At 28.4% G+C, this 12,520-nt stretch overlaps 1 protein-coding gene across 1 annotated transcript; it reads right to left on the reverse strand.

Annotated features, from left to right (window-relative positions):
• Window positions 1-4,310: 4,310 nt before the first annotated feature.
• On the reverse strand, window positions 4,311-8,528 carry LOC115705064 (protein DETOXIFICATION 19). Its single transcript, XM_030632303.2, has 7 exons — window positions 7,776-8,528; window positions 7,113-7,657; window positions 6,422-6,508; window positions 6,249-6,305; window positions 5,909-6,147; window positions 4,855-4,973; window positions 4,311-4,708 (listed from the first exon to the last, which is right to left on the reverse strand). The coding sequence occupies exons 1-7, from the start codon at window positions 8,121-8,123 to the stop codon at window positions 4,607-4,609; spliced, it is 1,497 nt and encodes a 498-aa protein (XP_030488163.2). The 5' UTR covers window positions 8,124-8,528; the 3' UTR covers window positions 4,311-4,606.
• Window positions 8,529-12,520: the final 3,992 nt, after the last annotated feature.

Genomic DNA, 12,520 nt, shown 5'->3' on the forward strand with positions numbered 1-12,520 from the left:
TAAAATATCAAATTGGTGTGGTGTTAAACACTTAAAAGTACCAAATAAATGTTTTTAATAAACTTTTCTAAAAACTAACTAGAGTAAAACCTCTATCTATAGCTAAGAATAATACTCTATTCAAGAATAATTTATAATTTGTTATAAAAAAAATAAGTCCCAATTTTAAATCAGTTATAAATAAAAATAACCTCTAAATTGTAATTAGAGATACATTTATAAGTCCTGTATTAACAAAGTATACCTCTATATAAGAATAATTATATATCTTAATAAAATATATACATATATTTTATAAATATTTATTTACATAAAATTAATAATTTCATTCCAAATTATAATATATATATAAACATTATATTTACTCTAAAATAATTCTATTATGATACTAATAATTGTTTATTGTTATTATTGTTACATTAATATTTTTTGGTATTAATTTAATTTTTTTTTTCTATTTAAGTAATTATAACCTCTCAATTATAATATAATTTACTTAATTACAATTGTATTCTTGAATAGAAATTTATATTTATTAGTTTTCTATTTAATATTATATTTTAATTATAAAAGTATCATCACTACTCCATCTGCCTCTCTCATGATCTTTTAACTCTTCTCTAATAAATTATTGGGCATCTAACTGTTATTTGCCATTTGTTCTAGCATTTGGTAATATATGTATATATATTTGATAAATAGAACACATTTAACTTGTTTAATTAATATGATTAGGACTATTAGGTGAGGTTTTAAACAATTTATCTACTACGTACTGAAAGTCTAATAAACCTGAAAAAGTTTATAATTTAAATTAGAAGAATACCAACTCATTTCTGGAGAAAAATCATAACTCGTTTAAAGAATTTGAACACAACAATACATGACTAGACCCACAAAAAGCATACTTTCTCGTAATTAAAGGGTATATATATAATAAAACTGTGGCATAAAACCTCTAGAATAGTTAAGTTTAATATCAACTATGGATCTGAATATCGAAGATGTATTTATTTCCATGGAGCTGCCTTTCCAAAGCATTAATCATAAAAAATGTGGATTTCTTGAACCTAAAAAACAACCCAGTTCAGTTCGGAAGAGTATATTTTGTTTACATTAGTATGATCACCTATATATTCTTCCTGTTATACTTATATATTTTGAATAATAATATAATGCTGACACGTGTAATGAAACTGGAATATGGACCCGCCCAAAATAAACAATATAATAAATAAATTTAAACAATTTGTCTCGGAAAGTACAGTTGGTAGAAATCTTCGAACTCGCCCACTTAAAAACAATGGTGAGCTATAAACAATAACTACTAATTGATGAGACCAGCGAAATGAATGAAGAACAAAAATGGTTCATCTCGGGATACACAAGATACACGACAAATGGCTGTTTGAAAATGGTAGATAATGAATTCAAATAGCTCGCAGCTCATTGACCATATACTCGTGAGTATGTTGAAAAACTAAAGACAACATCCCCAGCATGGTTCACCTCGCAATTGTCATACTATGATAAACGTCTCGTGTATGCCTCACTCAATATTAATAGTAAAACGTGAGAAGTACTACTTAACGTATACTTAGACGCTGATTTTTATAATAAAGCGTCTAAAGGAAAATAGTTGCATTGTGAGAAGGATGAGGTAGAGGCAAAGTCAGCGTAACTACTTATAGATTAAGTTAAATGAGTTGTTACGAGAAGTTATTTATCATTATCACATGTGATGCAAGTGTGAAACGTGAGGATTGTCCACATTTCACGAACAGTTATACGTGATAAGATCCCAAGAGAATAACTATCACCCTAAACTCCTATAAATAGGGACAGAACCCGAGAATAAAAGACGACCAATTTGAGAAAGAGAGAGCTATACTAGTCTTTCATTTTGTATACAATTTATTAATTGTATTCAGTATCCAATTTATTAATCCCAGAATAAGATGGACTTGTAGACTATGAAAAGTTAACTTCAAAAAGCACGTTAAAAATTTTCTTATCATTTATTACTATTATTATTATTATCATTGCTCATTTAATTAATGAGTATATTAATTACAAAAAAAAAGGCTTATTTATTAGTTAACTAAAATCTGTATTAACAGTTGGTGCTTTCATTAAGAGCCTTGTAAGAAAAAACTCAGGAAATACCCTCCTTGAAATATATTCGAACTTTCCATCCATGGCAAAAATGCTCCTCAAAATGAAGAGAATCAACAAGGGAAAACAACTCAACGTCCAGGGAAAAAAAAATATCAAAATTCTCATAGGACAAATACAACTGAGATTTCTCGCTTTGGGAGAGGAAATATTGGAGAATTTGAGAAAAGTGGGGATTAAATCCCACGAAGTGAGGATGCCTATGATCCCACTAGATATGTTCTATTAGTGGAGCTAGAAAATAGGCAACTTTGACAGGGACTGACTAAGTCAAATCAAATAAATGCAAAATTAGAGCGCGAAGTAACAGCTGCAAGGGCTGCGTGCAGTATTGCCCTTCGAATCAACCCGACACATCAATTAGACGATCTCGAGGAAGACTTAAAGGCTCTAGGACCAAAAGACATGGGGATACCCCTAGAGGGAATAACCTTAGAAATCCACGAATACTCAAGATGATCAACCTAGCTAAGAACACGAGGGATATCTCAATGGATGAAGAGAACTCCCAAAATCCAAGAAATAATAGAAATAGGGAAACTCGACCCAATGATCTAGGAACTTCCTGTAGAAATACAAACTACGAAAATGTACAACCTAAAAACCCAGAGTCATCTCGCATGAATATGGATTTCAGACAATCACGACCTGAGAATCAAGGATTCTCTCAAAACAATGCGAGGGGTGTTGGCAATCGGCCTGGGACAGGTCAACCACTGAGACACTCACAAAGGCCAAACCACAACGACAAAAACAGCGCATACACTTAAGCAGGGGCGCATGTCAAATCTATTTCGAAGACAGAGGCCAGTGTGAGAAGAACCTCTGGAGACTAGGTCAAGTACATATCCTAATAGGTCTAGATCAAGGACTCATGGGCAGAGCAGATCGAAGAACCCATGCACGTGATATGCAAACACGAGATGGGGAAGGTACGCGTCGCCATTATCAAGGTGATCAAGAAAGCATAAGTAATTCTAAGAGTTATCAATTTGAGAGTTATTCTGCAACTAAGTTGGTTAATTAGCAATTACGACCGGAGAAATAAAAGGCGACGCGACCCTGATCTACGCGAACATTTAAACTATAGACAACCTGACTTGCACGAGCACTTGAATTGTAACGTTCTAGATCTTCGAGATCGATTGAATAGGTCGATCCCTAGCAACACAAGATGGAGAATATAGGAAGTTATCAGGATATATGATTCAGATGAAGAGACAGAGCATTTTTATCCTATTATATTAACTTTTCAATTCCCTTAGGGATTCAAGAACCTGCATATCACACAGTATGACGAGACAACTGATCTTTTAGCACACTGCACACCTAAATAATTTTAACACAATAAGACGAGCAAGTACTAGCATTTTATTTCCAACATCACTAACAAGAGCGACGAGAAGTTGGTTTGATAAATCAACTGACAATGAAAAATATTATATGCATCTTATATATATAATATTATATTTCAACATATATATATACAGTAGAACCTCTATTTAAGAATACTCTATTCAAGAATAACCTCTAATTTGTTATAAAAAAATTAAGTCCCAATTTGGGCCAGTTATAAATAAGAATAACCTCTAAATTGTAATTAATTATACATTTTCTAAATCCCGTATTAACAAAGTATACTTCTATATAAGAATAATTACATCTTAATAAAATATATACATATGTTTTGTAAATTTATTTACATAAAATTAATAATTTTATTCCAAATTGTAACATATGTATTACCATTATATTTACTCTAAAATAATTCTACTATAATATAGTATTAATAAGTATTTATTGTTATTATTGTTACATTGATATTTTTTAGTATTTTAATTTTTTTTTTCTAGTATAACTCTACTTAGTTATAACCTCTCAATTAGAATATAATTTGCTTGGTCCCAAGTCTATTCTTGAATAGAGGTTCTACTGTATATATATATATTCTTAATATGGACACTCTTCACACTTCTCAAATTTATTACCAACAAAATCTATCACACCTTCATCACCAAAAATGCGGTGTCCCAATAAATCATGATTACTTTTTTTTTCGCATCAGACAAAGATTTTATTGAAAGAAAGTGAAACAAAGAAAATGCTGAACGAATAAAAGCATCCAATGAACTTAGCTATGTAATAATGTAAAGAACCCTCTTCATGTTTAATTTGGCCATGCCATCAGCTAGCTATTAGAAGTTCTAGCTATATAATAAATCACTTCATGTTTAATTTGACATTGGAAGCTAAAATTCTTTAACTAAATCCTACATCATATGTTTCTTTTTTTTCCAAAGGGAATCACACATCGTATGTTTTTTTTCTTTCTTTTTCCTTTTTTTTTAAAGGGAATCATACATCGTATAAATAAAGTTACAACTTCTTAGTGTAACGAAAATATACTAAATATATCCATCTTTACTCTCTATTAAACGACTGCTGCAATCATGTGCCAGTTTGTGCACATTGTTATCAACACAAGTGTGGCTGCTTGGCATGCCAGGCCACAGATCAAGCCAATCCACAATCCCTATATGTACCAAAATCCAAATCAATAAATAAATCAAAACTCTAATTTTTATATTAGAGTATTACTATTGACATGTATAACAATTTAAATCAAATCTCAAATATTTTGAGAAATAAAAATAAATATTAAAATGACTAACATATTACCTTAACATATAGTTTCATTTTAAATGCAAGGAGGCTCCCAACAGTCACGCCAACCAAATAAAATGTTATCAAATTCACATAAACAACCATGCGCTGCCACCCGCATCCTCTAGCCACACCTGAAGAAATTATTTATTAAGTAACAACACCTCTCAAAGCTCAAATGCTTGACACTACTCAAAATTGGCACACTTTGGACGAAAAATCACAAATAGAGGTTAAAAGGGGAGACAATGGAACGATTAGGCTCACAACAAATTTGATACCATGTTAGAATTTGAGATAAGATGCATGAGTTTCGATTCAAAATGAAATGATAATGAGAAGAGTAACACATTCTTATATATAAATATTTTATTTTCACAAATTAATAATATGAGACTAAGTCTAATAGAATTCTTTTTTTTTTTTTTTTTGAGTATAGCGTAATGAATTTTACAATCATTTAATAGTATAATAGCTTCAAGGTCCTAAGTTCGAACCCATGATATCTCCTTTTTTTCTATCCCTCCCCCACCACTAAGCTAGCCTAATAGAATTCAAATGCTTCCATATATATATATATATATATATTATTTTTACAAATTGAAAGAGGTGTTTCTGGTGTGATGTTGAGGTTTTAACTTAAAATCAATTGATTTTAAATGGAGTACATCATCAATTTCAATATTAAGTTATAATGTTTCTCATATATTCTTAATGTGTGACTATTAATACACTATTTTCAAGTTACGATAGGATCTGACATTTTGAAATAACCCTACAAGGTCAAATCCAAAAAATTGTGGATCTTTTGACAGAAGTCTAAAACTTTAAAACTCGAAACTAGCACACATTTGGCTAAAATGTCCAATCAATGAAGATCAAAAGCGGAGGGGCCACATGGAACCATGCCTACATTAAGCTATAATGTTTCTCATATATTCTCAATGTGAGACTACGCCTAATTAATAACTATTATAGGGGGTCTCATCTCATGTGAAAGAGTAAAGAATTGGTTGAAATTTTTATAATGGTTAGCATTAGAAAAAGAGATGTCCAAATCAAAATTAACCTGATAAAACACCCTGCAAAGAATCGAGCATTATGGATATTGCAAGCAGGGGTGTCATGGAAGCGAATGACTTTATTATTGCAGAATTATCAGTGAATAGACCAGCCCAGAAGTTGTGCCCAAATCCTAGAGCCATTACAACTATTGTAGCAAGAAGTACAGAGAGCTTGAGGGAAACCACCATTGCACTCTTAGCTTGCTCTGGATGGCCTCCTCCTAATTCATTCGATACCCTCGTACTGTGTCACATAACAATTTACATCATATTCTTTAGGTAAAAAAAATGTGTAAATTAATATTATGGCTGATTATTTGAGTGTACATAGTTTGGTTTACCAACCTGGCAGAAGCACTTAGACCATATGTAACATTGTATGCAATTGTTTCTGTGTTTACACTGAAAACAGAATCAATGGCAATTAACGAGCTACAGAGATTTTTTATTTTTCTTCAAATAATTATGAATTAATTAATCAAGAGAAATTAATGTATGTACGGAAAAATAAAGCTAACCATATTGCTATTAAAGAAGTGGTTGATTTCGAGTTTGGCATCAGTCCTGCTAGGAACACTAGTATCTCAAAAGCCCAGTATTCCAAGCTGGACAAAAACAACACTTGAATGTTAGGTTGTAACCAAGCCCAATAAGAATGGAGGAAAATAAGGAAATTACAAATTTTAAGGGTTATTATATTTTTTGTGCTAAGATATGTTTTTTTATTAAAAAAATAATTTTAGGGAAAAATATAGGAAAATTAAATAAGGGTGACCAGGTATTTTTAGGGTATTGAGTTAACTCTAAAAAAATTTCATAAAATAATTTTTTGAAAAAAAAAAATCATATTTTTGCAAATTTATATCTTAAAAACTATAAAAATAAAAAAAGTACATGATTAAATTTTATAAAAATATTAAAAAAAATATGGGAAAATAGTATAAGATAGTTGATTACTCTTATCTGTTTTTTTTTTTTTTTCATATTTTTTAACTTTTTTTTTCAATTTTTTCCATAAAATAATTTTTGAAAAAAAAAAAAAGTCATTTTTTTTTACAAAAAGTATAAAAATCTTTCTTCTTTAGTAAGAAAAAAAAAATATATAAAACTCCATAAAATATGTAATCCTTGTTGTGACTACAATTTGGGAGAACTTGTTGAACAGTCAGAAAAGGAAGAGAGAAAAGCTTTAGGTGTAATAGGACTTACCAGACCATAGCTGCAGAGGGCAGGGAAAGTTTCAAGTTTGTGAGGATGTAGGAGAAAGATTCAGTTGAAAATCCTTGCCATGTTAGATGAAACTGCCTGGCCAACATGACATATGCAGCCAGCATAAAAAAAGAAATCCATAGTGTGATTGAGGTTGCTATTGGAGCTCCTTTGAAGCCAAGAGGTGTTAAATGGACCAAACAATATGTAATACCAATGTGGAACACCAGTGGTATTGCTGATAACAAAACCGCAGGCCTAACAACTGATTGTGTCTGAAGAAACCTCAAAATATTTTGTATATAACCAAAAGCAAATATGCTAGGAATCAGAAACTTGGTGTAAATGCCTGCAGTCTCAGCAATCTCAAGATCTTGACCAAGGAAAACTAATATTGGTTCAGTGTTGAACCATACAAACGAAATGAGGATGGAGAAGAGAAATGATGTGATACAAGAGGCTTGTAGATGAATGCCCATCATTCTGTATAAGTTTGCACCAAATCCTTGTCCACAAAGGGTCTCAAGAGCACCACTTAGCCCAATCTAGATATGTAAAACATCAATGATTTAGTGTGCACTACTACTACTCTGCGTTTATATATATATAAATACAAAAATGTGGGAATTAGGAAGAAATTAGAGAAAAAAAACTAATACGTACCAAGAAAGCATAGCCTGTGACAGTGGCCCATGAATTGGCGAGAGTAGCACCTGCGAGCTGGAGAGGGCCAAGGTGGCTGGCGAACATGACCGAAATGAGAGGTATCAAATAATAGAAACCATTGGTGAGAATCAATGGCAGTGAAAACAAAACCTGTTGTTTGGCTTCCTCCACTTCTAACACTTTTTTCCACCATTTTTCTCCACTACTAGTACTAGTAATGTTTACTATTATTACATTTCCTCTTTCTTCTCCACCATCACTACCACTACCTGCAGTACCACTTAGATCTCTTGGTAGTACTGCAATTATATTCCTATCTGATATTGATGAACTAATTCCCTCCATTTCTCAAGCTAGATCTATTTAATCCATTTCACTCTTTCTCTCTTTCTCATTTCATATATAAATTTTAACACCTACGTACGTAAGAGAAATAAAACTTGTTTACGTTTCTCACGAAACAAACAATACTACAAGCCGCCTCCACTTTGGTTTGGTCAGTTTAGTGTCAGTCTCAGCCTTAGTACATTGACCCAATTTCAAGACCACAGTCATTAATTAATAATGCTAATCGAGATTAATAAGAATCGGAATTATATTCTACATTTATTATTTCTGCTATGGTATTATACTAAACTTTAAATTTGTTAACATTTAATATTCACAAAAATTAAAATTTTGACGGCAAAATTTACGGAACCCCTATTTCGTTTTACTCTTTACATTTCGGTCTAAAAATTTCAGTTAAGTGCCACAGTACGTGTACACTTAGCAAATTTTTAGTAGTGCACCTAATATTAATTATTAAAATATAATTTTAAATATTTAAAAAAAAAATAAATAAATAAAAAATAGAAAATAATTATATAATTTTTTTTTTCTTTTTCTTTTCTTTTTTCTTTCTTCTTCTAATGAAGAGAACCAAAAAAAAAACTCTACATCTTCCTTATCCATCCCAACTGTCTCCCCTATCTCTTTTTCCTTTTTTTTTTTTCTTCTGAGTTATTCATCTCATTATCATCATCACCACCACACAACCACTATTACCACCATCACCACACAACCACCATGCCACTATTTTCTAAATTAAAGAAAAATAAAAATTAAATTAAGGCAATCATTAATGACTGGGGCAGATAAAGAGAGAGAAGTGACGTGAGGCTTCGACTCCGGCGACCACCACAAAGAGAGAGAGAGAGAGAGAGAGAGAGAGAGAGAAGACGAGAAAGAGAAAGAGAGGGTCTGGGAAGGAGAAGATCGAGAGAGATAAAGAGAGGGCAGATGGCTTCGGCGAGGGCCTGGGAAGGAGAAGATCGAGAGAGATAAGGAGAGAGATAAAAAAATATATTTTTAAAATGATTTTTTTTTCTAATTTTTTAATTTAATAAATATTTATAATTATTTTTTAAAATTATTATTAAGTAGACTAATAAAAAGTTGACACGCGTACATACGTGTATACGTGGACTAATAAAAAGTTGACACGCGTACATACGTGTATACATGGGCAGTCCACGTAGCACTTAATTGAATTTTTTTTTGACGTAAAGAGCAAAATAGAATGGAGGTTTAGTAAGTTTTGCCATCAAAATTTTAATTTTTGTGGTTAAGTGTTAAAAAAATGTAAAGTTCAAGTGATCTAGCCACTAATATCCCATATATAAAATACTAGGTAATATCTATATATATATATATCTTGTTTAGTTTTATTTAGATATTTTATTATTTGATTTTTATTAAAAACTTAATCTCTCTTATATTAAATATAACTAGTTAAGTCTTATAAAAAATGTGATTATTTAACAGAAATTGTTGGTTTAATAATTTTTATTTTTATTTTTTCATTAAAATTAACAGTTAAAGTTAGCACCGTTAAATCAATCAATTAATTATTTTCTTTTTGAAAAAAAAAATAATTTTAAATATCTAAATTTAATTTAAAAGTATCAATAAAATTAGATTTTTTTACGTAAATCTTAATTTAAATTGAATTAGAAGTAAATTTAATTAATTAATCATATTTTTATAACAAGTTTATTAATTATATTATTTAAAATATTCAAAATTATTTACTTATTATTTTATCGTTTAATAAAATTAGTTAGATATATTTTGTTATAAATAAATTTAAAATTAAATTAAATTTATATATTTAAAAAAATATAATAGATTTGTATTAGGTTTAATTTTTATATTATTATTTAAATTAATAATTAGGTAATAGAAACTCTAATACAACTCCAACCAAACATGCATTGCATTACTAATATCTTATTATTATATATATATAATTTCAAATAATATAAACAATTTAATATATAATAAAAAAATATGTCATTTTTTAACTAAAAATAAAAACAATACTTCTAATTTTTTTTAACAAATATATATGCTTGCCACAACTCTTTACAATTTCAAAAACAAAAAATAATATTGGTTAATAAAAATAGGTATATTATCATTGTTATTACTACATTAATATATTAATCAATTTTATCGTTGAGAGTCAAACAATACTTGGTTATTAAACAAAAAGAAACTTCTCCCAACCAAAAAGACATACACTCAGAAAGATAGATAACAAGGACTTAATAGATCTAATATAACAATCACATTTAGAGACACTATTTTGCTAGTTGTTAATTTTCATTTTATAATGTATATAACAGATCATATAATCTTTCTATGGAAAGAATTAAAGTCCAAATTGTATTCTTGGATTTATTTGAAAAGTTTCTATTTGATAATGAATAGTCACGGTAAAATGTAATTTCATCACTGCAAATCAAAACATTATTAGGAAAGTACTTTTGTACATTTGTGTAAACGTGTTTGTGGCTATCTAGAGACCAGTTAAATATTTTTCGCATCTTCTAGTTTTATTTTTCATATTTTCATCGTGAAGAGAGAGTTTCTTTTATAAAAACCTAGAGTATTCAGCTAGGTTTTAGTTTGTGTTTATTGTTCTTAATTATATTGTTCTTAGAACAAGTTGAAGAATTTCACTGAACAAGAGAAGGATCTTCGAAAGAAAACTTGTATAAAATCTTACTTCGAGAGGAAATAAGCACTCACACATCAAAAGACGAAAGGAGTTCGCTGTTAGGTGGCATTCAAAAAACAGATTGGCAAAATAAATTGCAAAGGACTGCGTTAAAGCTTTAGAGATGGAGACTAAACTTGTTTAAGTCAATTGTATTTTGTAATTGTTTGAGATCGGTTTTATTAATTAATTTTATTCTCTGGGTGGAATCGAGTGTTTGAAAAAATATTGATACCACGTCTAATCTTGTATCAAATTTTTATATCTGTTATTTCTGTTATGTTACTATAAATTTGTGTTTTGCCGTAACAAGTTTTTAATTTGTTATTGCAGATTTTTAAAATCGTATTTTTCTTTAGGGGTTTTTTCATTAGTGTACAACAAAAACAATTATATTACAAAAAATGTGCAAAAAAACACAATTTTAAAAATGTACACATCTGAAAATATATTTACAAAAATTCATACATATTTTTAATTAAATTATAATAGATATATTAATGATTCAACTTTCTATATTTAGATTTGTATAACTATTTTTTATGACTAATTGATATGGTATTAATGAGTAAGCCTACTAATTAACAAAATTTATATATTAATAATTAAAAAACATAATAAGATTCTAATTATAAACAATAATATTTAAAATATACAGATGTAATATTTTAAATATAAGATAAAAAAATAATTAACGATTAAAAATAATAAACAGTTTTAAATTAATAATAAAAAGTGAAAAAAAATACATTAAAAAAATAAACAAAAACAACCCATCAAGTTTAACAAAAAAATATATATAAATTAAAAAAAAATACTAAAAACAAATAAACAATATTAAAAAATATTACAACATGATACACAACAAAACATAATAAAAAAACCACAAAACAATAAAAGAAAAAAAAACAACTAACAAAGATAAAAATACCAAAGAAAGGACATTTATAGATGGAGCATGAATAATTCTTCCACCAAAAAAATACATTAAAAAAATAAACAAAAACAATCCATCAAGATTAACAAAAACATATATAATTTTTTTTAAAAAAAAAAACACTAAAAACACATAAACAATATTAAAAAAATATTACAATGCGATACACAAAAAAACATGATAAGAAACACCACAAAAAAAAAACGAAAAAAAAACAACTAACAAAGATAAAAATACCAAAAAAAAAGGACCTTTATAGATGGAGCATGAATAATTCTTCCACCAAAAAAATACATTAAAAAAATAAACAAAAACAACTCATCAAGTTTAATAAAAACATATATAAATTTAAAAAAAAAACACTAAAAACATATAAGCAATATTAAAAAAATATTACAATATCATACACAACAAAACATAATGAGAAAATAGTTATACAAATAGTTATACAAATCTAAATATAGAAAGTTGAATCATTAATATATCTATTATAATTTAATTAAGAATTTGTATGAAATTTTGTAAATATGTTTTCAAATATGTGTATTTTTAAAATTGTGTTTTTTTGTACATTTTTTGTAATTATTTAAAAAAATGTATACATTTATGTAAAATGCCCTTTTCTTTATTGATATTAAAAAAAACTTATTACCATATCTAAAAATACAAATTTTCAATTATTTCACGAGAATGGCTTTTTTTCACCGTTTTTATATTGAAATATATTCTTCATTAATTATATATAATAAATAAGAGGAGCTT

The sequence above is a fragment of the Cannabis sativa genome, chromosome 1, assembly GCF_029168945.1.
Source record: "Cannabis sativa cultivar Pink pepper isolate KNU-18-1 chromosome 1, ASM2916894v1, whole genome shotgun sequence".
In the NCBI taxonomy this organism is placed as follows: Eukaryota; Viridiplantae; Streptophyta; class Magnoliopsida; order Rosales; family Cannabaceae; genus Cannabis; species Cannabis sativa.

What these genes read in the sequence shown, in the direction of transcription:
- LOC115705064 (XM_030632303.2), bottom strand. Translation starts at nt 8,123, where the DNA reads ATGGAGGGAATTAGTTCATCAATATCAGATAGGAATATAATTGCAGTA. An exon ending in CCCTCTGCAGCTATGGTCTG is followed by an intron (nt 6,509 to 7,112) that starts GTAAGTCCTATT and finishes GTTTTTGTCCAG; the next exon opens with CTTGGAATACTGGGCTTTTG. An exon ending in TTTGCAGGGTGTTTTATCAG is followed by an intron (nt 4,974 to 5,908) that starts GTTAATTTTGAT and finishes TAATTTCTTCAG; the next exon opens with GTGTGGCTAGAGGATGCGGG.